Genomic DNA, 25,001 nt, shown 5'->3' with positions numbered 1-25,001 from the left:
CCAATATCACAATACCGGTGATGTCATCCATAAGGTACTTCCTCCACATGCTGAATATTTTATCAAGATATTTAAAAGAATGATCAAAGCTAATATCTTGTCACATCATATCACACTAACTGACATTCAATCAAAGTTCAACATGTCCTTGTGGTGATGTGAAGGGAGGATACCTCACTACCTCACTCTTATTCACTCCAGCCTGCTTTACATCTCTCATCGACATACACACATATCAGCATTTTGTCTCATCTGGTTTACACAGTGAAATTGGATTTCTATTTCCTATGTAAAATTGAAACAGCAGCGCACTCCATCTTATGCCTTATCAAACTGACAATAAACAGTTTGTTTTCCTATCATGTTGTATCTCTGAATATTATATGACCTCATTTTATATTACTGCAGCAAAATTGCTCACAATATTCTGTATTTTTGTTATTGTACTTTATTCATGGTTAGTTGAGGTATATTTATGTGATTTGTTAGAGGAAGAACAAAAATATCTACCTTCTAATTTTAACATCTTTTGTCTACAAATGTTTTCTTCCTGTAGACGACTCAGTGAGCAGCCTGCCAGCTTGGGATCTCCCCACTGTCCCTGAGTCGCTCCTGTCCACTGTAGGCGACCATGACATCACACTGCCTGCGAACGTCACCAGCCCTTTCTCCACTCACCAGTGGAACACCACCGTTCCCGTGCGCACTAGAAACACCTCCCGGCACATGACCACATCAGCCACGACCATAAACACATCTTTATCACTCACCACCACATCAACTTTACCATTGACCATAACAGCAAGAGCACAAACACCACTAGGATCCACCACAGCTTCAGACTTAACAAGCCAGGACACTGTGACCAATGACAGCCTTCAGCTGACATCTGTAACCGCGACAACCCCCTCAGCGACCACTCCTACTGTGACTGCAGATGAAGCGACGACGCAGGCGCCAACAACACCACCAAATACCACTACTGCAACAACCACACCGGAAACGACGAGCCTCAAACTGACCACAGTGGTTACAACTCAGCCTACGACCACCACTACAACCACACCTGCCCCTACTACCACCACTACCACTGCTCCTCCAATCACCACCACCACCACTCTTGCTCCTACTACTACTACTACTACATCTGCAGCTACTACTGCTGCTGCCACCACTACTACTACTACTAGTACTACTACTACAACTACAACCACAACAACTGAAGTACCTGCCACCACTGTATTCATCCCAGTGCAAACTACTCCACCTCCTACCACAACCACAGAACCTCCATCCAGTACCATCGCAGAGGAAATACCTCTACTATGCAACGTGACTAAGAAGTACTGGGTGAGAACAGGTATGATGCATTCATTATGTATTCCAAAAGAAATGTTAAAACTGAACTGAGAGCAGAAAGTACACATAATAAATTGAATGACAAAGACATTAGGTGGTTTCTGTAAAAGACATATTACTTTTGCCTGAGGTACTGCTTGTCCCTTATGAAGGAGCCTACAATATACTCAGCATTATGTACAGACAGGCTTTGGCCATTGTTCTGGAAAAACTAATACAAAATAATGATGAATACACGTGAAATGCCATTTCAGAAGCTTAGGCACAATGTACCAATTATGTGACCCAGATGTAATTACATGCACACAAATTAATTAAAACTTGCACAAAAGCGAGGGCAGATTTTCCTCGAGCATAAACACTTAGATTAATAAGCAGCTGGAGACTGTAGCCTTTGATTGCATTTACCAGAGATGGTGTGGTATAACTAAGGGGTGGGCAGTAGGTTCCCTCAGTCACCAAAGAGACATTTAACCAGAGGCCAGTGTGTGCCAGTCTTGTGACTATGTATGCTCCTCACTGGAGTAAATACCTTTGAGTGAGACATAGAATCCTTATGAGATTTATGAGGCTGTTGTGTTAGACACAGCACATTTTCTGACATCAAAGTGAGTTTAAACCTGTGATACAAACAGTGGTACAAGGCATTATCACAGAATACAAATACTGTAAACTAAGAATAACCCCTTTGTGGAAACAGCCATTAAGGTCTACTTTCTAACATGTCTTTCTTCCCAGTTTTGTCCATTGAGCTGCGCAGGAACCGCCTAGACTTGATCCTGAAACAGAATCTCTTTAAAGGACTGAACCATGCCCTGCAGAGAGCTTTGAATGACTCCAATGCCCATGCACAGGTCAGTCTATTTTACAAATTCAGTAATCTGATCTATAATTCTGCAAGTGCATAGAAGATTTAACAATTCCTGAGCAAAACATAAATAATGTCAATTTGCTGTTAACATTGGAAAACGTGTTTCATGGCATTCAGGTAAACAGTACCTACATGCCTATAACTAGCATGCTGGCTAACAAATGCAGCTCAGTGCCTAGGAAACAATTTAATGGCTCATAGACAAGTTATTGAATTTTGTATTTACGTGCAAAGTTATCCCATTAAAAGCACATCAACTGTACATGATAGCATAAATAAAGGTTAAACTGGAGATTTTGATCTTGCTTATGATATTCATATTCTACATTTGTATTGATTATACACATGAGAGGAGCCAATTCTGTGGCAACATTAACTACGTAATGCAGCGATAGTCATTAGTAGAAATTGCGACTATTTTACCTCATTAGCATCAGATAGAAACGAAAGTTACCCTAAGTAATGAGGCAAGTCACTTATTTACATCTGACGTAAATTTACATTTTGAACATAAAGACTTAGTTGGTAGAGAGACTGTATCTTGTTCTTTAGTGTGTAATCAGTTTACCATGTTCTGCAGCATTCATCCTTTGCCACTCTTCATTCCCCTCACAAGGACTCATCTGAATGGTTCTAGAGAGGCGACGAGTGCAGACAGTAGTCGACTCTGAATGAAAATTATCTGTTGAACAGTCAGTGTTTGCATAAAGAGGTTATTACCTACATACACACCATGCTATCTCGTACACATACACACATGTTTGTCATTGTTTTGATTTGTTGTCTTGTGTTCCTTTTCAACCAAGTCTTTTTCTATTTCTGTCTCAAATAATCCCCGTCTCACCTTCCTTCACATATCTTTTGTATCAGCTTTTCTCATATTGTTCCTTTCCTCCATCTCTCTGATCCCATTGTTCCCTCAGTTTAGGTTGACCAATTTTCTGTCACCCTGTCTATTGGTCTGCTTGGTGTGGCTGTCTGCCTCTCGGTCTGTCCATCTGTCTGTCTTCAGCCTTTCTCTCATCCTGCTGTCTGCCTGTCTCCTGTCTTCATCTGACTGCTTTTTCTATTTTTATCCAGTTGTTTGTGAGCCTGCACTGGCAGTGACTCAGTGTCTCTAAGCTCCAGTCCACTTTCATCTACCCTCAGCCACACACACACACACACACACACACACACACACACACACACACACACACACACACACACACACACACACACACACATTCCTCAGTTCTCAAGCTCTCCAGCAGATAACATAGACTATTATTTGGATCAGTCTGTTGATAGACAGCAGCATCAACAGCAAGGTATATAATAGTCAGAGCTTTACAAACCATGATATGTAGGCAATGTTTTAAGACATTGTTAGTGGGCTAATTCTGGCTTCAGCACACACAGGAACTGTCAAGCAGCATGGAATTAGCATGCAGCAGTATTTGGATCATTAAACAATGTGCTTAAACATGATTGCTTGCAACATGGTCCAGTTTTACAGATTTCATCTGCAGGGAGCAGCACGGTAAGTGACAACAGAGGGCAAGGTCAGGTCTGGTTGGCTCCATTAGATACATGTACAGCAAAGCTTTTCAGGTTTCCAAAACAAATTGAAACAACCTAGCGGCTTCTGCAGGATGCATGAGGAATTCAAAACTGGTTAACAGATGATTTTAACTGCCTACGTTAGCATTTCAGTACACAACGTCAATAATATCAGTATGCTATTTAGGACAGTGTACGCAAAGCAACTTGTAAGGGTAGGCAGGGTGAGGAGGTCTTGCCTAAGGCCCCTCCTGGAGCTAGGCCACAGCTGGGATTTGAACCCCAGTCTCCCACATGGAAGGCAGCGATCTTACCACTACACTAACCAGCCGCTTATGTGTACAGTATGTGGCCAATTCAAACACTAATCAAGCAGTCAGTCAATCAGTTGTGGTTGTCAATCCTATCATGCTTCCGTATAAAAAAGTGCAACAAACCTCACTGATCTATCAACTGTCAGTGCTGGTGAACAGTAATTACAATAAATTACTTAAGTGTGTACTAGTTTTGCTGAAGTTAATTATTCTGAGAAATGCTGAACTGCTGTATGTTGAGTGTGCTGTTAGTCTTAAAATAAAAATAAGACTTATTTCTAATTGCATTATATCAATCAGCCAAAACAGGGACACGACAAGCTACAACTGTTTAAAACAAAGTTTCTTTAAGAGACTCAAGAAATGAGGGAGGTCTGGAGTTGATGTGTTGGGATGGTCAGATCAGGAATGCAGCGTAATCTAGGGAGATATAGACAGTTAGTAAGAGGTAGGGGGAAGCAGACATGACTTGAGAGAACAGAGAATGAAGGGGTTGAACCAGAAAGTGAGCAGGGAGTTGTAGGCAGAAACGGTGTTAGGGTGGTGATATGAGGTTGAGTCCAAAGGTCCTGAAGCTCAGTTCTGAGGGCGGATCGCCATGGGAGAATTGTGGAGGTGAGTTCCTGAGATGGTGGCAGTGAAGCAGGAAATGATAGAAGGTGGAATGTAGGTAAACATGTGGCTGAGGTGAGTCTATGGAGAAGAGACTGTGAAGACAACCAGGCAGAGAAAACAATATCCAGAGCAGTGGTTAGATCCAAAGTAAAAGTCAAATCCAAAGAGGCAGTCAGAACAGGTGGTCACGTAGCAAAGGCTGAGAACAAAGGCTGACGACTGAAGACTAAAGAGCAATCTGGCGAGTGTGTGAGAGTTGCAGACCTGCTTATAAGGGAGAGGTGAGCACAAGTGAATCAGATCAATAATTGAACCATATATAGTCATGGCAAGAAGTGAGACTGGAGGCTGTGAAAGTGGATGGAACGGATGAGCCCTATTCTTGCACTTCAAACAGTGGAGGTTGATATCCATAGATGATATGAAATGTCATTAACCCTGTGGCAGAAGATGGCAGAGAGTTATGAGCCTACTCAACCCAGACTGGACCCAGGGGGGTGGCTTCAGTCTCTCTGTCTGGCCATTGGTCTGGGGGCGGAAGCCAGAAGACAAGCTGACAGAGGTCCCCAGAAGTCTGCAGATCTTAACCCAGAACCCCTGTCAGAGACGATGGTGCAGGAAATGCAATGGAGTCTAAACACATGTTGCAAGAGAAGCTCCGCAGTCTCTTTGGCAGATGGCTACTTGGGCAAGGGAATGAAATGGACCATGTTAGAATAATCTACAACAGTTGGGATGGTAGCGTGGGCATGAAAAGGAGGGAGCCTAGTGACAAAATCCAGGGAAATGTGACCAGGGACAACGAGAAAGGGCCAGAGGACAAAGCAGACCTGCTGGCTGTGCCAGGGTGTCGTGCACTGTGCACAGCTGGACCAAGCAGTGATGAATTCTTCAACATCGTTCTGTTTGTTCTATTTGAGGCTTTATTTTGCTTTCAAATGAAAGTCAAACCCAGGTGTGGGTTGTTTGAATAATGGAATGTGTTGCTGAGTTTTTATATAATGAGCATTGGTAAGTGCTGTAACAGAATGTGGCTTAAATAAAAATGTCAGGTAAGTTCAGTTTGAAAGTAGAGTGAGTTTGGTTTAATTGTTGTTAGTATGAACACCAGCGGAGAAGAAGAGATAGAAGAAGAGGGGGAGAGGTAATGAGATAGAGTTTCACTAAGAGGGATACGTTTTTTCGAGAAAAAGCCCAACCAGCCAGAGGCAGCCAGCAAACGCTTACAGAGGAGAGCAGAGGCAGGCAATGACAATGAAAGAGCCACAGAAACCACAGCTGCTCAGTGTGGTTAAAGGTAGAGGGCAGAGGAAGGTGGGCGACGTATAGTTCCAGAAATACAAGCCTTGACTCACCACCAATTGTCTGTATGTGTTTTTCCAGGACACAGTTTGTCAGATTTATGGCTGTTGAAGGCTCAAGCTAAAACATGCCCTCGAGGCAGATTTGGATTTTAGAAAATAAAACAAGGATTATAAATATTCATAGTCTGATGCATTTGTATTCTAGACCCATAGCTCAAGTACATGTGTAATGTAGAAAACGATGCTTCACACATAGTCTGTCTGCAATAGCATCTAATGAGCTTGTTGCACCTGGTTGAACTGATTTCTTCTCTGGTACTTAGGTTAGACTAGCATCACTCTATTTATAGGATACATGTATACAGCCTCTCTTAAAATACAGAACTAAGAAGCAAAAGAGGTTGCAACTTGATGTTTTTTTTGTCTTTTTTGTCTCTCTGGCACAGGTGGAACGTGATGACTGCAGCCCCCACAACGTGACATTAGGTTACTATGTGACCAGTGGCAAAACTGTCTACATTTCCTCCTTGGTAGTCGAGGCGCTGAATGTTTATGGTTTTGACAAGCTGCTGTCGGACATCAGGCAGCATACCCCATTAGTTAAGGCAGTTCTGGTTCCCGTGGCAACCTGGGTGCCCACTCCAAGCATTCACCTGCAGCTGAAAACAGGTGATGAAACCTGATGGAAAAAAAGATGAAATAAAGCAACCGAAAATACCAGAGTCCAACAAAAAAGCTTGCTGATGTTATAGTGCACAGTGTAGTTGGAGTGAAAGGGATAGGGATAAAAAATGCAGCGAGAGTACTAGGATGGAGACACATGGGAAGAAGGGAGCAGAGACAAATTTAGAAAATTCTGATTACATGTCTGCTCTCTCTTACTTGTCTCTGATACCCTAAATCCCATACAAACTCCCATGATTGCAGAGCAATGGCAAATTGGTCCATTCACTTAGTCAACCTCTTAAGCCTCTTAAAAGAACACACATACACACACACACACGCTTAAATTGAGTCTTGTGGGAACAGTGGAAGGAAAATCAGTACAATTGCTGTTTAAAAGATACATGTACAGATTAGAAACCCATTACCTTTCTAAAACAAGAATTTTCTTTTTTTAATTCAGGTTAGTTCAGTGTTAAGTTTGGATTCAGTAACTAGGCAGAATGTATGTGTGAAACGGTGTTTCTGACTCATTGTTGGAACCTAAAATATCTGATTTCAACACAGCTTTTCTCAATCGAATTCATAGAAAATCAAAGGCAACTTGTTCCAGTGACAATAAACTTCACACTTCTGAATGTGTTGAGTAACTGACACACAGATGTACACACATATTGTTATGCAAGAACAGCCAGTCACCTTAATTATAGATTTAAACTACATAACTAATAATAACTGTATTTTATATAAATAAATGGCAAATTACTGTAATGTGGAATGATTGTGACAAACCTATAGAGATTTATTTATGTTACCAGCCCTGCAGTTCCTTTATCTCTACAGAGTGTTTTTGTCAGCTCATTGCTGCAACTTTAAGTTTTTCTTCTCACTGCAGCAACTCTGAGATTTCTGATGTTTGTTACCTGTTAAACAAATTGCAACTATCCAGTGAACATAGTACAGGATGTAGCAGCTAATGCAGAGAAAACATAAAACAGAGCTAAACATTCATCAGGTTGGCAGAAACATTGCTTCTTCTGGTTCCACCAAGTGGGAAAAAAATGTTGTACTGCTTTAAATAAATTCTGACTATATACATTTACTGTTTTGCAGACTATGTTTTGCTTGAAACCTATTCAGTCTTTTTAACACATAATTCAACTGGGTGGTGTCATACGAAATGTTCAAATGTTTTATTAATCACAATTAAAAAAAAAGAACAGTGGAAAACAGCATAAATCTGTATTTGCAAATGGAACTGTGGCACAGGGCCAAATGTTTATTTGCTTGTATTGTGATGTATACTGCAGTAAAAATATTTCCCATGTTGGTGTGCAGCTGTGCATGAAGTAGGTACTTGAGGCAAGAACAAAATCTATGTCTGTCCTGTTTAGCTCATAAACCATAAATACACAGTAATTGCCAGTTTACCATCTATACATACTATTACTAACTGGGTCAATGCCTGCTATGTGTTATAGAATAATAGACCAGTGAAGAATGTTTTTTTGCCCTGTTTGCTGGGGAATGTATCCTGCGTGTATAGGCACCACAGTCTTTTATATTTAGGTCAGAATATTGTTCCTATCCCAGTCCTTTCTAAGGTTTTTAAAAATGGAATGGAGGGCAACTGCGGTAAAAGGACTGAGACAACTTTAATAACATCCTGTATAATCTGCTGATGGACTCAATATTGTTTACCCTTTTCCACACGGGTGCATAGCTGTATGATGCTGAGTGACAACTCTTTTTAGTTGGTCTCATTCTAGATAGTGGTGATAATCCTCTTTATTTGTCTTAGTGTTTAGGTTTATCGGTCACACAGACATCTATCTAGAGCACTACTTTCATTAATACCCAAAGTAAAGCCCTAGATACAGATTTAAACTACAGCTTGAAGAAGTAGATCACTTCAGAGTTTTTATATAATTCCCCTTTTGTAACTCCTTTACAGTAGGTCGCAGTACAATACAATACAATACAATTAATTCAGACTCATTCTTTGAATGAAAAATTCTGGAGTTCCTCACAGCTCAATGTTTGGCCCATTCATGTCATTCAATAGGACGAAAACGTAGTACTGATTTTATAGGAGCATAATTGCCATTTGTGCTGTCTGTTTTTAGGTTTTTATTCCAAGTTGTATGCATTTTAAATATCATCTTAAATTAATATATATTTTTCTTTCATTCATTCCTTTCAGTGTTGAGGTTTGTTGGCCCGACAGACAACATCTACTCCTGCAGTTTCATCCAGATGTTAGAACAGAGGCTAGAGAATGCCTTCGAGGAGGCTCAGGACAAAGTGCTGGAGACCTACAACAGACTCACTGTGGAGGTACAGCATTGGTTCATGGAGGTTATATTTAATACAACAGACAGACATGTAGCAAGCTAAGCATGCTAATAATAAACCCTTGAAACCCCCCAAATTTTGGACACTTAACAAAAATGTGACTTTTTACATGCATTCTCCATTGTGGCCACTGTGTACGTGATTTACTGCAAATTAACACATTAAACACAAACACATCTATCTGTGATTTATCATTAAAAGATCACAGTCATGCATTTTTAGTGTTTTAATATCCCTTAAAGAAAGGTGTGACTGTAGAGGGACACTATTTTTTTAATTCTTAAATATACCTCATTCCTCTCTACTGCTTGTATGTGGACGGTCTTTCAGTTTTTCCTGCTTTGATGTTGAGCTTTCTCTCTTTATTCTGGTTACCAAGGTGTTCTCACGGCAGCGGGATATACAAGCACACACCATCATAATGATAAAATAGGTCTTTGCAAGCAGAGGCAGATATAGGGTCCATTCATAATTCACCTTCTGAAATATTAACGCTCTTAGAGGAGTGTGATGGGAATTCCTCATGTCTCGTATCATCATCCACTTTACTATGGTGACTCAGTCACAGTATTTTCAGAGCACCACACAGGTCTTATTATTAGAATTCATTGTTTGTGTCATACTGTGTCTGTAGCGGTTATGTATCCTTTATGGGCATTTTAGATATTTGATAACACTTTTTCTGTATGAATTATGAATTATACATTTTCCCAGTGCTGGCTGTTTCTGTGTTTACTAAAGTGAAGAATATAATAAACATTCTAATATTGCACCTCTGGGGCACACAGTTATTGGTTGATTGAAATAAAATATTAAAATGTGCTTGTGTGTTTATACTCAGATCCAGAGTGTGTCCCAGGAGCAGGGCTCTCCCTCAGTGACTCTGGTGTACATGGTGAAGAATCAAGATGCAATTCTTAATGGGACAATCTCCAGTGGGCTCCTCAGCCAGCTGACTGCTGAGCTGGTGGGCTACTTCCTGTACTACCCACCCCTGATCATAGCTGAGCGTAAGTAAACTCACGTCAGTGACATAAAATGATTTAGTCATTTTGGGGAATTGGTCCTAACATGTTAATTTAAATTTACTTTCATAGCAAATCTCAAAGGTTGATATCCTGATACATACATACAGTAGTTTGTATTTTTACTATATGACTGTATGAGGATGCCAAGCAGGTCTGAAGATCACACTACTTCCAATACAAGTTACATGTATTCATATGCACTTTAGCAAGTGAGGTCATCTGGAACTTGCCTTGGTATTTTGAGCAGCCAGCGGCTACATGAGTCGGCTCCACAGCTTGTAGACATTTCAGCCCTCACTGACTGCTCATTTCTGAGCAATCACAGCAACAAAGAGTTGTTTCGCTCTTATGGCTACACATAAAGACTTGGCTAGCATTGTATAATCCATAATTAATGGTGTCTATTCCACAAATTAGAGTCCAGTCCAGGGTGCGCAATATTTATTCGCTTGATGTACATCCAGGCCATCTTCTCAGAGGCACTGCTGGACAGTTATGATGAATTTGTAATAATTAACAGAGGGATGTAAATGAAAATGAGTAATTCATCTGTGGATGAGTGAATGTGGCTCTGAGTCAGTCTTTAACATAAATTTGCGATGTTCATTTCTATAAAAGAACATCATGTGTATGGCGGCATTTTTAAGAGTTTCATCTGAGTTAACCATTAGGAGTGTACACTGCAAAAAAGATAGGTGTTGACATTCTACCGACTTGACATTACGCTGTCCTAATGGATGCTTTTTTAGCTTACTAAAAGCCAGAAAGATGTACTCTCCATTACAGCCTCAGTGGTCATTTATAGTTCATGGGGTGACTCTTTAGATGAAGAAACATTTTATTTTTTTAATTGTTATTTTCTTCCACTATTGCTTCATTTTTTGCTCTGTACCAGAGCAAGACCACACAAAAAAAATCCTAAAGTGGTGATGTGCCAGGAAAGTGTAAGGAAGCCATGTTTTTTATCTAGTAACCAGCTTCAATGTTACCCTCAGGCTGTGAAAGTTGACTTGGAAACACAACAAGGATAGAGACGGTGCCCACATACCTGCTCTGTGTGTTTTTGTGAGCTTTTCAGCAGCAGGAAGGGAACAAGTGTGCTGAGCTGAGCTTGAATCCTTGCGGATGTTTGCACTCAGAATTCTATTTCAGTCTTTCAGTCAAAATCTCAGCAGTCAGGGGTTGGAGGTAGAATGGAGAACTGCCAGTTTCCACAGTTGTAAGGCCAGTGTGCGGTTTGTCTTCTTCCCACAGAACTGGACATTAGGAAGAGTCCAGTCTCTTCATGCTAATTGTGTAGTCATTATATAACAACTGTTGTCATGCTCATTCTGTGTAGCAGTGTGCTGCTGGGCTGAGACAGATTTACATAGCATACGTAGCGTGCCTTTAACAACAGTGATTACCGAGAACCACTGAGTCCACTTCAGGGCAATGTATGATTCATAACTTAGTGTTTGTTTGACCTGCTTCTCAAGCTTCTTTATATGTGTTAGTATTTCAGTAATTCAGTTACTGATATTATATACTGTTTCTGACGTTTCTGTAAGCCATAATCATCAAAATTCAAATAAATAAATCAATCAACAAACAGTTGATATATATTACCTTTTCTGAAATGAATCTATATGATATACGAGTTTCACTTTTTCAAAATTAAATTGCTGAAATAAATACACCTATTGATGATATTCTAATTTATTGAGATGCACCTGTAAATTACTGCAGCAGTTCACATGGACAGTGTTTGTTTTAGTAGATGCCATCCATTAAAAGGCACCGAATACATGAGTGAAAGACCGAAGACCCCATACATGTGCCACATGAGATCTGTTTGTATTCAGCTTTACACTCTAATGCCATCTGTGAGATAGTGAAAGGGCAAACAGCTGTACAGCTCCTATCATCTGAATCACGCCATAGGCAATCTGTTGTCCATGTCCCCTGAACGAGCTAATTTTAGCCTGGTGAGATTAGATTAGTATCTATTTGTGCATGCTCTCAACACCCAAAGGGCTAAAACATCACACTTCACATGGCCACATCTAAACCCACTTGGCATCACCATGGAAACCCCATCTGCTTCTTTTACTTGTCCTGAAACAAGCAAATGTATATGCTGTAGAACACAGATCACATAATATGATAAAACAAATTAAAGTATGTCTGTAAATATTCACTGACGCATTAAAGAAAACAGTGATGTGCATTGGTGTAGACACATCGACAAGACTGAGAGACACAAACAGGTGATCAATTCAGTGTGATTATGTGATGAAAGCAGTCTGAACATTGACCTTCACTATCTTTTTTATATGCAGAGCAGTCCGTGTTGGCAGCTGCCTGCATCTAACCATTAAACTGGAGAGTGCTCTGCCAAACTAAGCAGGAGATTCATTCAAGATCTTTACTTTACATATAATACACAGTAGTTTGGAATAACAAATTTCAGGGGAGAAGTTATTAAAGTTACATCTTATTTATAAAATGAAATGTGAGTGGTTCTGAAAAGGCACTATCAATAAATCATAGCATATGATCCTTTGCTGTTGAAGATTAGGTCTCTGTAGTAGTAATAACAACTATTGTTATTTTATCCTGTAAGCCTAATACTTATCTTTCTCTGCTCTGTACCATGGGTCTGTGTTGGCTGAAGAGACTATTTTTAATACACACATACACCACCCTGTGAAAATAATGCCTAACCAATGCGCTATTTAATCGACATCGATCCATTTTGCTCTGCTCTTACTGTAAAAGTGAAACTATATATTAGTTGGATGTAAGTGCAACAAAGAGAGAAAGTCAGGAGAGTAGATAATAAGAGAAATAAGGTATAGCAACCATAAACTTTTCAGCTGGTGTGTTGATGAAGTGCACTGGATTTGTCTGCTCGTTGAACAGATTCTCTAAAGGGCGCTGAATGTGTCTGAACCTTAACACTTCAGTGCTGCTTGTCTTAAAGGTTTATGTGAGCTTGTTTAAGTTAAGAGAAGAGCTCAGTGAATGTAAATGTGCTCACGTACAGATGCACCAGGGAGGGGGCAGCAGACAGAGAGCTGAGCTGAAACACTGGCTGGTATTAACAGCTAACACTGTTGCAACACCATTGACTTGAACTAAACACATCTCGCCCGGCAGACAGCCAACACGGAGGAGTTAGGTAGAGACAGATGGTGAAACGGGCAGATGGGTAATGAGGAGACATAGGCTGGTGCATGAATAGGACACATTGCAAGTCCAATGGTGTTGATGGGTGGATATAGACAGAAGGAGACGGATTGATGGAAAGAAGCAGGCGTTAGGAAGTGAATAGACTGGCAGGTAAACAGGTAAAGAATGAGACACAGGTCCACACAGGTGGAGGAATAGCAAGACTTGATGTAGATGGATAGAGGAAATAGTGTCAGATCAATGATCAAGATCTGATAAGGAAACCTCATAAGGACTGTTTAAACTGATTTTATCACCTGTGGTGAGTGCCAATGCTAAACGCTAAACCCCAAAACAGGAACGACTGACTGTTTTTTTTTCACTAGTTTTGCACTTGGCTGGCGCCATTGTCATTAGTGGTAGCATGAGGTGATACCTGAACCCTACAGAGGTTGCACAGGCAGTGCAACTCCTCAAGGATGGCACATCGGTACATGCCATTGCCAGAAAGGTTTGCTGTATCTCCCAGCACAGTCACAAGAGCATAGAGTAGATACCAGGGGACAGGTGTCTGTTCCTTTGTGCAAGGTGGAACAAGATGTGCACTGCCAGAGCCCTACAGAATGACCTCCATCTGGCCACTGGTGGGAATGTCTCTGATCAGACAATCAGAAACAGACTTGATGAGGGTCGTCTGAGGGCCTGACGTTCTCTGGTGGCCCTCTGCTCACTACCCAGCACATTATGCTGCCTATAACATCGTTGAGCATGACCGATTTGGTAGTAGTTCAGTTATGGTGGGGATGCAGGTCAATAGAGGGATGCACAGACCTCTACGGACAAACAACAGCACCCTGCCATTAGTGCCATTAGTTACTTGGCATTGTTTAGTTCCTGAAACATTACCCAGTTTATATCAGGTTAGATATCCAGCATGATATTTCCCCATTGAGTGGTGATATGTCTCCTTGAATTTGTTTGAGCAGTATAGTAATACCTGCTTCTCCTACTATGCAGCCAAATTGTCTTCATACAGTAATTACATGATCGTTTACTTCCTTTTGGTGTGGACCTGCAAATGTGTAACCTTCTCTGTTTCTCACTCTGCAGCCCTTGAATACCATAATCTCAACACATCGTCAGCGACCAAGAACTATTGGGTGATAACAGGTAAATTGCCTTACACAGAAAGACACACAAACATACACACACACAGACAAACGTGCTGCTGGGTGATGAGTGGTAATCAAGAGATGCATCGATTGGACAAAGCAGCAGTTAGTTAAGTGCCCTGGCGTGCGCTTTTGTGCAATTCAGCACAATAGCACTGGAGCGCTACATTTTTCTTTCCTCCTGCCCAACCTGCCCTCTTAACCACCCCCCTCAACCGCTCACATTCTGTGCTCACAGTGTGCTTCTCTGGTCCTGGGAAAACCGATTGATGTATAATTCACAGCTTCCTGACTGGGGCACTAGGAGAGATCACGTCACATCATGGCCGGTTGTGAATTATGCTCAAGTGTGTGTGTGTGTGTGTGTGTGTGTGTGTGTGTCTATCAACTGCTCTATCTCACTTATAGCCTCTAGTAAGAATTGACTCAGGGGAAGATTGATGCAAACACCTGTGTGAGATGTGTGTGTCGCTGCAGCTGTAATGTTTCTGGATGAGAAGCTTTTTAAGATCATCCACTCATCCCCAGTCCACTCCACGTTTTTCTCTCTCCAGCTCTCCTCATTCATTCTCCCCAGTATCATTATTCTCACTTCTTTCTCACCCCCTCTTTACACGCTCCTTCCCTTCTCACATCTCCTCTTCACCCATTTTCTCTCTACTCCCCTCCTCATGTTTTCATTTCCACTTTATCCACCATCCCCTTACCAATATCCTGTTTTGCTTCTAAATCTATCCTGGTCTCTCTCGTCTCTCTTCACAGTGATACAGGATGTGGACACCTCCTCCCTAGAGGACAACTACCAGAGCTTTGCCAGTCTGATGGAGCAGCGACTGGCTGAGCTCTTCCTGGTGGCCGGCAGGCAGGGCTCTAATACAAGACGATCCCGGCGGGCCACCACTGTGGGGGGCTACACTGTACAGGTAGGTGGGAATGGGATTGGGTCAGTGTGTTTGTTACATCTGTCTTTGAAGGAACCTGTTTGCACCTGTCCAGGTGATGACATCTTCAGATGACAAGAAAAATTCACAGTCTTCATGTCTGCAAGGTGTTTGGGATATGGACACATTGTTTTCTTAGTGGAGTACTTGTACTTTTGTCCTATAAGTAAATTTGAAAAACTCCTCCTGTGTGTAATTTATTATTTCTGCTCCTGACAGTATGATGCTTTCCAGTAGTTTTGGAAGATTAGGTAATTAGTTTACCTGAGTGAAAGGTTTTTGTATCTTATTTTCTGTACAGTATGTGTCATCTCCCTGCCTGATTTTCCATACTGTGTAAATTAAGATAACAATTGACTTCTCCTGAGCTATATGCCTTATAGCCACTTAAGGTTTTATAGGAAGTCACAGGTGAGCAGTTTTGTGCCAAGACAGAGGAGGGACAAGTTTATAGAGACAGAGAGGGTGGACAGGGTGAAGTCAGGGGAGAAATCTGCATTTAATAACACACATCCTTTCTCTTTATGACAAACTCAAATGACCAGACTTAATTAAATCGTTTGATGTGTTTGTTAAATTAAAAAAGAGGTGTTTGATGTATGCTGAAAGAAAATTGCTATGTTAAGTGACGCAGTTATCCTCAAGTGTCTTCACCAACTGCAGTTATCTTAGAGCAAGTGGCTTTTTGTGATCAAAGCAACTGAGCTGATTGCGATTTTTGATTGGACCCTTGTAGATAAAGCAGGAATTTTTAATCATCTCATGTGAGGAGATAAAGACTTTTGTATTAAGTCTGGCCAGTGATGATATGTTGTGATGATATTGCACGTATAACATAAACTCTGTATTAGTGATGTGAACTAAAAATGGTAGCATCAGGCTGAGATATTGGAACTTTATTCATGTTCCCCCAGATGGTGAGCATGCGCCGACTGCCTGGTCCAAAGAACCCAGCAGAAATGACCTACTACGCCCAATTCAATGGAGCACCCATCAGTGGAACCATCGCTGCCAAGACCCTCAGCAGCCTTGACTCCCAGACCATGGCTCTGACACTAGGATATTTTGTACAAGTGCTGGCTGAACGTGAGCTCGTTGTCTTACTTACTAGTGTCATACTGAATATTAGATTATCATTATCAGCATCATACGTGTGAGGGACCAAGCATATCTACCACAAGAGACACCAATCAGATTAATCCTGAAACGTATTTCAGCTCTTTCTTCTCTTTCATAAACTGAGGTCTTAATCGGAAACTGAGTAACAGCCAAGAACACTCAACACAAAGACATAAAAGGTGACATGTTTATAGCTGTCTGGTCAGATAATGAACACAAGAAGGGGGACTGGGCAATATAACTAACATTATATTTAAGTAAAGGGACAGCGTTAACATTTGCGTTTTCACTTACACAAACAACCACCAAATTAAGTTGCTGCAATAAATATCTTGACTTTTAATTAAGTATGAGTAAGGCTCCAAAAATCTGAATCCTGAATATCATCAACAGCATCTTTGATTACACCTGCGACGCCTTGGAAATGCCGATCTCTTTTCCATCCCCACAGTTTGTAAAACAGACTTTCTATTTATTTTTTATGTAAAGTCTGAGCCAAGCCTTACAAATTGATCAATGTCACCAAGGTTATTTTTTGCAGTCTTTACAAAACTCCATTCAGAGCCACAGAAGTCATTACGCATCTGTTCTGCTGTGCAGGCTGAGTACTACTCCTCACCATGAGTAATCTGACCTTCATGTGTAAAGGAGCGGTGTGCCCTTTTAAGTTTTGAGCTCCCCTGTGAATCTTGATGAAGTAATTCAGACCAACTTTAGAACTGCATATAGTATAGATACAGTAGAAGGGGAAGTCAATGACTCATTCTTTTGCTGATAGGATACCTTCGAAAATAAACCGTGTAGAATATTATATTGAATATTTTACTGTGATTGCAGCCCTGTGATATACTGGTGACCTGTCAGACAGGGACATGCCCTGCCTCTCACCTAATGCCAGCTGGGATTAGCTCCGGCACCCCTGCACCCCTAATAGAATAAGTGGTTAGAATATAAAAGATGGATTATACTACAATTGCCAAAATACCTGGTCTTTTGTCTCTACACTGTGAGGTTGTAGTGGAAGGTTTTTGAAGAACTGAAAAACATTATATATATAATATAATATATATATTATATTGTCACTGTCATCTACTTTTTTTTGTAAAGATTCAACTAACAAGACCTTTTAATTGGTGATGTTTAGAAATGCTGCTTAGTAGGATTTTGTTAGCTTCGGTCACATAGAAGCTAAATGTTAAATGGTTAAATGTTAAATTATTTAACTCCAAATACATGGTCCAAACCTTGCTGTTTATATTTGTTATTCTATTGTTTAGTAGTGTAAATTAATCCATAAATAATTAATAACAGCTCAGCATCATTCCTATTTGTTCATACTAATGATTTAATCCAGCTAGAGACATAATTATTATAGATGCAGAGTGAACGTACAGTTTGTCATGCAGCTATTGTAGAGACACCACAGTGTTGAAAACAGTCTCAGTTTGAACTGCTCTTTAGGGTTTATCTGCTGAACCGAAGTGTAACAGTCTTAGATGTGTTGTGCTTTGATTTCCACATATTTCCATAATGCCCTGTGTATTCAACAAAGCCGTAAAATTCAAATTCAGGTTTATAAATTTAAAATAGTCTTGTATGTTTCTTGGCTTCTAGAGAAGCTTCTTCCATGCAGCAAGATGTTCATACTGTAGCTGCTAGACAGTGTTCCCTCTTACCTTTTCCCCAGAATCCATAATTAACAAAATGGAGAGATACCAGCAACTATCAGCACCCTTCACAGCTCCTCGCAGTAGTGCTCAGGCTGGGAACTGGAACATAGTGTTCCTGTAAAATTCAATGGAAGCAAACTGCATAAGCCCTTATAATGAAAACACATCCCTTTGGCAAGCAGTTCAGTGGCAGAGTAGCTCAAACAGGCCAGTTATTTGGGAGATATTCAAGTTAAAAATGTAAGCAAGCTTGTTTTTATGTTATATAGTTTGAGGTTTTAATTTATTATGTTACATGTTCACTTCCTCTATAAAACAAAATGTGTTTAGGTAAGTAATAGGTTTCCTGTCCTTGAACTACTGCAGAGTGTGTGCTTTGTTCAAATCTCGGAAAGGTCACTCTCTGGCTTAACTGCTCACAAAAAAAGCACGTTCATCATTTACTGAATAATGTTTGCATCTTTGCAGCTGTGGTAAAGACGCCTCCCAGCAACCTGTGGATCATGGCCGTCCTAACGCCTCTCTTTCTGTTGATGGTGGTGATCGGCATGGTGGCCTTCATTCTTTGTAAGAGGAACAGGGTCATCTTCAAAACTGGGGCCTTCAGGAACTTTAAAACCCGCTCCAAGGTGAGACTTTTAAACTCATCTGCTACTTTTTTTATGACCAAATATGTCTCCTTTTCATCTTCTTTATGACTTTCTCGCCTTGTTCTTCTTTCTTCTTCTACTATTTTACCACAAAATCTACAAACCTCTCTACTTCGCCTTAACATTGTACCAGAAAACACAACTACTGTGAAGTATCAGCTAGGATTACATAACCCTTTTCTCAATGAGTGACACATGGCACAACAAACCAATTAGGTTAAGTTATTCCTTCAGGTCAGAAAAATTGAATCCCCTCTGTGCGCCCTGACTCATTTGCTTTCTCACTGTCTAATGGCCCATGGTCATTGCTAATCATGCAAACTGTGAAGACTAATCAGCTGAGGGAAATGGGCATGGGTCAGTGTACTGGAAGTGAACCTTAGGTAATGTTGGCCATTTCACAGTAGCAGCTTTCACTCAACATCAGCTCATTTGAGGTTAAAATTTCAAATAAGCTAGCGTGTAATTCCTACCAGCTGGTTTGTTCAGGTCGGGTTGTTCTCTCATTGCAGTGCATGACGCCAGAACAACAGCTGCTTGTGTCACTGCAGTCAGTGAAGTGGTAAACAAGCAATAAGCGAGCCGGCCTCATTTGTTGTGAAGTGGCTCTCAACATGACAAAGCTTTGTTCCGAGTTCTATATGTCTGTAGTGGATTTCACGTTCGATATCATGATTAAACTTTCACTAACAATTGGGAATTGCTGTCATTATCTGCACATGCATTAAATAACCCACCCATTGACCACGCTCTGGTTAAGGTCTCACTCAGGTCAAGCTGTTCACATAAACTTTTGATATCCAGGAGAGGAATCTCCCTAATGGAATGAATAAACCAATACACTGAATATTTCTGTCAAGAGATCAAAGTAGACATAAAAGCTTTGACTAGCAGTATAATATTCCCTCCTCAACTGAGTGCTACCAGGAAAAAAACCTCACTACAAATATCTGTTTTATGTTTCTGGTGCTACTGACAAATGTTCTGATGCTGTTCTGGGTAAAAACACCAAACCTGAATGACTAAGATGTTTTGACTTGATTTTGTCCGACTGTAAACCAGCTTTCTGAGCATTCGAATTTAATTTACATTTCAAACCACAGTAAAGTCACTTGACTTACTTCATTCACTTTATAATCTAAATACAGTGATGTGACACAGTTTGGAAATGTACACACATAAATCACATCGCATGACTGAGAACTCAGAGACTTTCCTATAGCAAACAAGTAGCAACAGTGAGGTTACTGAAAGCACTTATTTGCAGGTCAAATCAAAAGTGAACATAAATAAAATGTGAATTATTAATTACTGTGCATAGCTTCATTAGGTGGCTCAAGGTTGATTGAAAACAGTCTAACTTTAATTAACTGTGGTGATCGCATAGTTTGTGTTTGACCTTTAGTTTCTCTTCCAACTAAATCTCTCTAAGCTTGGGCCATTATTTAAAAGATAAGGCTGGCAGTATTCTATATTTTGGTACTGTCAACAAATCCTGTTAAAATATGCAAATAAATCAGTGTTGACTGTGCATCCAAAGCCCGATGATCCAAAAATGATTAAAGCACATTAAGGACACATAAGTGTCACCTGTTACACTGGGTGGCATGTTCATTACAATATGCACATATTATGTGCACATAATAGTTTCTGTTGTTGCAGTAACAACAGTGTTCAATATGTGGCACTGGTCTGCTGATCCTTACTATAAACCTTTACTATAGCATCAAATGTGCGTAGTGTATGCAAAGAAACAGGGCCAAGCTGTCCAAGGAGATTACTGAGTCTTTATTTAATATGGAACTACATAATATATGATACATTTGTACATGTGAACATGTGAAGATTAGAGTGTCACATGTAACTGGGAATTTGAAAGGTATTGAGAGATGAACTAACTTATTGCTGTGGCACATCGACTCTGTCTGTAGGCTAAACTGTTTTTATAGTGATATATTATGATTATGTTCTGATACATTTTTTATAATTCATATAATACAATACAACATAGTTTTGAGTGAAAGAAGCACTTTGTGTATTATTGTAAAGCCACATTGTTAAATAGTGTGCCGCACTGTTAAACCGCAGACCCAAGTTCAACTCTAGAGCATAGTTAAATTTAGGCAATGAAAGCACTTTGGTTAATTTTAGAGAAGGACCAGAATGTTAATCAAGTGCTCTGAGTCCCTAAACCCAACCATAAACAGCTGATAATAACCAATAATACTGCAGTTATAAAAATGGATGTTGTCCTGCAGGATAAAATATTTTTTGGGAAATGTAAACTCGTTGTTGTAGATAGTAGATATACATAATTGTGGGAAAAACATCTGTTGTCTGGTTACATTTTATTGAAATGTATTTGCAGCTTGCCTATTAACATTATTTTTAACATATTGTCTTTTATGTTAAAAGAGAGCACAATCTGGTGTCAAGTATGTTCTTTTCATTTGTTATAGCAGTTTAGTAGTAAAGGAACCTAAACTCTAGTAGACGGGCACACTGAAGACACAACAATGGCTCATTTGGGTCTTTCCCAGAGATTTATTCACAGTAAAATAATATCAAAGCAAACCTATCTTCATCCATTATAATGTATTTGATTGTCTGACTGTTCCTGTTTCTTGTCCTGTCAGACATGCCAGTGGAAAGTGTTTCCATCTCAGCACATAGTTTTGAGTATTATGTTATTATCATCCTATCCTATCCTATCCTATCCTATCCTATCCTATCCTATCCTATCCTATCCTATCCTATCCTATCCTATCCTACATTAACCCCTCCCTGATCTTGTCCCTTTCCTTTTTAGACCTCATATCGAAGGGAGGGCAGTTACCACCACCAGGTATTCAGTGAGACTCTGGCTGGGTGGATAATGACTGGAGCAGTGAATGAATGAGACTGTGGTCTGCTTTCTGCTTTTGACTGACAGGATTGATAAATTGGTGTCCGTCTGCCTTGTCAGCTGCTTTTACTACTTTTTGCGCTGCTTGTTGTTGTTGCTGGGTAAATTCTTGCATGTGACTGTTGTGCTGTGCTACATGACTTATTCCACCATCCTCATTGGCTGTGGGAGGATCAATAGGAGGAGGGAAGAGAGGGTAAAGAGGAAGGTTGAAAAAACTATAAAAGGGGTGTAAAATTCACAAGCGTGTTCCTTTAGATTTAAATTGTTTTGGTTTGAGTCGATGGACTCAATTAACAAGGAGAGGCTGACTCGTAAAAACAGGCAAATGAGCTCACTTCTGCCAGACGTTTTTAACCGGCGCTCATAAACATCGATAGCAGAAAGGAAGCACAACACCTGCAAACCAAACCAATCTATTTTTATTTCGTAGCATTCATAAAAAGCGACTCAAGCTTGTGTCACCAGCCTAGACCGACACTGTGCCAGTTCCTTTTCCTTTCAAGCCAGTCGTTTTATCCTTTCGAATGAAGCCCCTTTGATCCCACAGTGGCTCAGCAGGAACCCTTCATGGACCCCCCCAACCCAATTCCTTTTTTTTTATATGAGGTTCTCCGCTGGATTATGCTAGCTACATTATGATGGAGCCAAAGCAGAACAGCAGTGGCCACGGACGGCAAATAAAAAATGCTAAAACGCTTTAGATTACAAAGGACCATGCAAAGGCCGTCTCTGTGGTTACTAGCGCTGTGGTGGAGCATGTCGGATGATTTGCGGGTTATTTTGGTCCAGCCTTTTCCATCCTTATCCCTCAGGAGGCAATGTGAGGCAAGAGCAGGATAGATGGGGGAATGGAATGGATATCAGGATATTTTCAGTGGGTAATGAAGCTGGTGCAACACACCACAAACTCCACCGTGTGGTGTCCCTGCTTTACTGTTCCCCCCCTTGCTTTAACATTTCAGTATCCAAGCTTATTTGTAAATATTTGACATAACTCATGTTGTGTTTTACGAGAGGGCGCATTAAATATTAAAGAGTCCTGAAATATGAAATTTCACAAGTGGATACCGGTATGCTACAATCACTGGTCTTAGCCACTGTGGTATTTATTTTTTCCTAATCATGAACGGTGGCACGCAGGAGGAAACAGGATAAATATTTCACACAGGGATTTGGGATGAAAGAACAACTGTAGTTAACAAAATATTCACATTTTTTTCACATCTGTGTTAATTTAATGCTCATTATATTCATGTTCAGTTATTATAATGAGCATTTCAATGTTGATTGTAGGTATCTATCCATGCAGGAGTCTTTAGTATGTTTTCTTTTACTTCTCTTGACTATGAGAGTGAGGAAGATTCCCTCTTTGTGTTTTCCTTAGATACTGTTTCACTGCTGAGCTGCAGTAGAGACATGATCACAAAAGGCAGTTTCATTCTGTACGGACTGTTGGGTCGGAAGATATCCCCTTGATTTGATTCATTTGACTGGAGAACTTTTTTTTTTTTTTTATTGGATGAATTCCAAAACTTTTTTTCATTAAATGAGTGCTGTGAATTTTTACCCCAAGCTGCCAAATTCATTTAGTTCCTGTGATTACAGGTGCAATCAAGCACACGCACAAACAATGCTGTTTGTGGTTAGAAGTGAAACATCCTTGAAACTTCCAAACAAAAACTTCCTTCCTTCCAAATTGCTTGTGTGATTGACTAAGTGAAAAATGATGATTAGAGTCACCTCAAGTGAGAGCTACAGTAAAGAGTGAGTAACTTAGATTAGAGATCTTCTTTGGTTCAAAGTTTTTGGAAAATGGACCAAAACCTAATGTGTATAAATAAAAAATAAATAAATCAAATGATCTGACTGTACCTGACACTTCACATCCCTGGTCAGAACAAAGCTCTAGTGAGTTGTAAAATTCACAGTTTTCATTCTGTCGGGTCCATTTGGTTCCAATCAGAGATTAGTACACAGAACCAACCTAAAACCTGTGGCAGAGCCAACATGAGTCAGGTTGGGTCACACAGCTTCACTCATGTGAATACAGAATTGAAGCTGAATAATAGTCTTCATGACGTTGATCTACTGTGTATATTTGTGTGATCTGCTCTCAGTCCACTCAGCTATCAGTCACTAAGCAAGACAAAGCTGCTGATCAATACTGTGGTTTATATTAGGTTTGCATGTGTGCTTAGGCATTATAGAGTGACTCTGCAGAGTCCGACTCACTTCATTACTCTGCACGTCTGCTGTGCAGCCGGAACATTCTTCAAAATGGTTTTTACTCCCTCTGTGCCTTCGTGTATAGGCGTGAAAACCTCAGATATCCGGCTTCCATGTGGATCACAATAGAGGTGGAATCAGCAAAAGTAGAAGCAATCCATTTTTCATTTTTAAGGTGCTCAATGAAAGCACAATGCAGTGGCTGGCATTTAATGGCCTAAAGGTATTTTGCATTTTGCTGCATCATGCCTCAACCTGCCCCAGAAGGAGTTTATCTAACCGATGCAGCACCATGCCGATGTGCACCTCAGTCTACCCCTCTGTGTGTCTCATTTTACTTTTTAAATGTACCACGTCTTCAGGATGTTGTTTTGCATGCAGTGTTGGTGGTGTGCTTACGCCATCCACCCTACCGAAGCTGAATTTAAATCAATATGGCCACGGGGGGAATAGAGCATATCTCGTCCATCTGCTGTACCTCATCAAGCTGCTGTTGGCTGTTGCTCTGAGTTAAAATTAGACAAGAGGAGAAGCTTATGTTTGATAGTGTGAGCAAGGAAAATAAGTGTAGATAATGTGGTGGTGCAGCGGGGTCGTGATCGCACTCACTCACCTTTAACTAAAAGAAATAGTTGACCGCTGCGCTGATGATGTCGTCTCTGTTCTCTTCTGCTCTTTTTTGGAAATGGATGTGGGGGAAACCCACCATGCACATCTGATCTGATCAGAGGCTTGCGTCGTACCACATGCCTGCAGCCAGAGATGAAAGATTACCATTTGTTAAGTCAACAGGATGTGGTGGAAAGAGAAGAAAGGAGGGTGGCAGAGATGAGGAAAAGAGAAGGATTAGAGATTAGAGAGGAAGAAGGGGCAGAGACTATTAGAAAGAGGGTTATGTGATAACACCAGAGAAAGAGAAAAGTCCTTGAGACTGTGAAATACCAGTTGTGAAATGTCACGTGCACTTTTCAAGGTTACACCCTACAGCACAGTCATCCCTGAGAATCCATACTGTGTGACAGCATGGACACAGTATCATCAGCCCCTGAGTGACACATCTTTAACTGTCAATGTGCAGCGTGTATCAGGTTGTCACTCTCAGTTCAACACC

At 40.4% G+C, this 25,001-nt stretch overlaps 1 protein-coding gene across 1 annotated transcript in view; it reads left to right on the top strand.

Annotated features, from left to right (window-relative positions):
- The window catches only part of kiaa1549la (KIAA1549-like a), a 79,577-nt gene that overhangs the window by 28,515 nt on the left and 26,061 nt on the right, over window positions 1–25,001 (top strand). The window contains exons 3-12 of the mRNA XM_026364546.1: window positions 557–1,360; window positions 2,098–2,213; window positions 6,452–6,674; window positions 8,872–9,005; window positions 9,865–10,033; window positions 14,315–14,374; window positions 15,139–15,299; window positions 16,232–16,403; window positions 18,575–18,735; window positions 21,566–21,601. Of these exons, the coding sequence (XP_026220331.1) occupies window positions 557–1,360; window positions 2,098–2,213; window positions 6,452–6,674; window positions 8,872–9,005; window positions 9,865–10,033; window positions 14,315–14,374; window positions 15,139–15,299; window positions 16,232–16,403; window positions 18,575–18,735; window positions 21,566–21,601 (2,036 nt within the window). The remainder of the gene's footprint in view (window positions 1–556; window positions 1,361–2,097; window positions 2,214–6,451; window positions 6,675–8,871; window positions 9,006–9,864; window positions 10,034–14,314; window positions 14,375–15,138; window positions 15,300–16,231; window positions 16,404–18,574; window positions 18,736–21,565; window positions 21,602–25,001) is intronic.

The sequence above is a fragment of the Anabas testudineus genome, chromosome 6 (assembly GCF_900324465.2).
Source record: "Anabas testudineus chromosome 6, fAnaTes1.2, whole genome shotgun sequence".
Lineage (NCBI taxonomy): Eukaryota > Metazoa > Chordata > Actinopteri > Anabantiformes > Anabantidae > Anabas > Anabas testudineus.
This window is presented reverse-complemented; position numbering and strand designations above follow the sequence as displayed.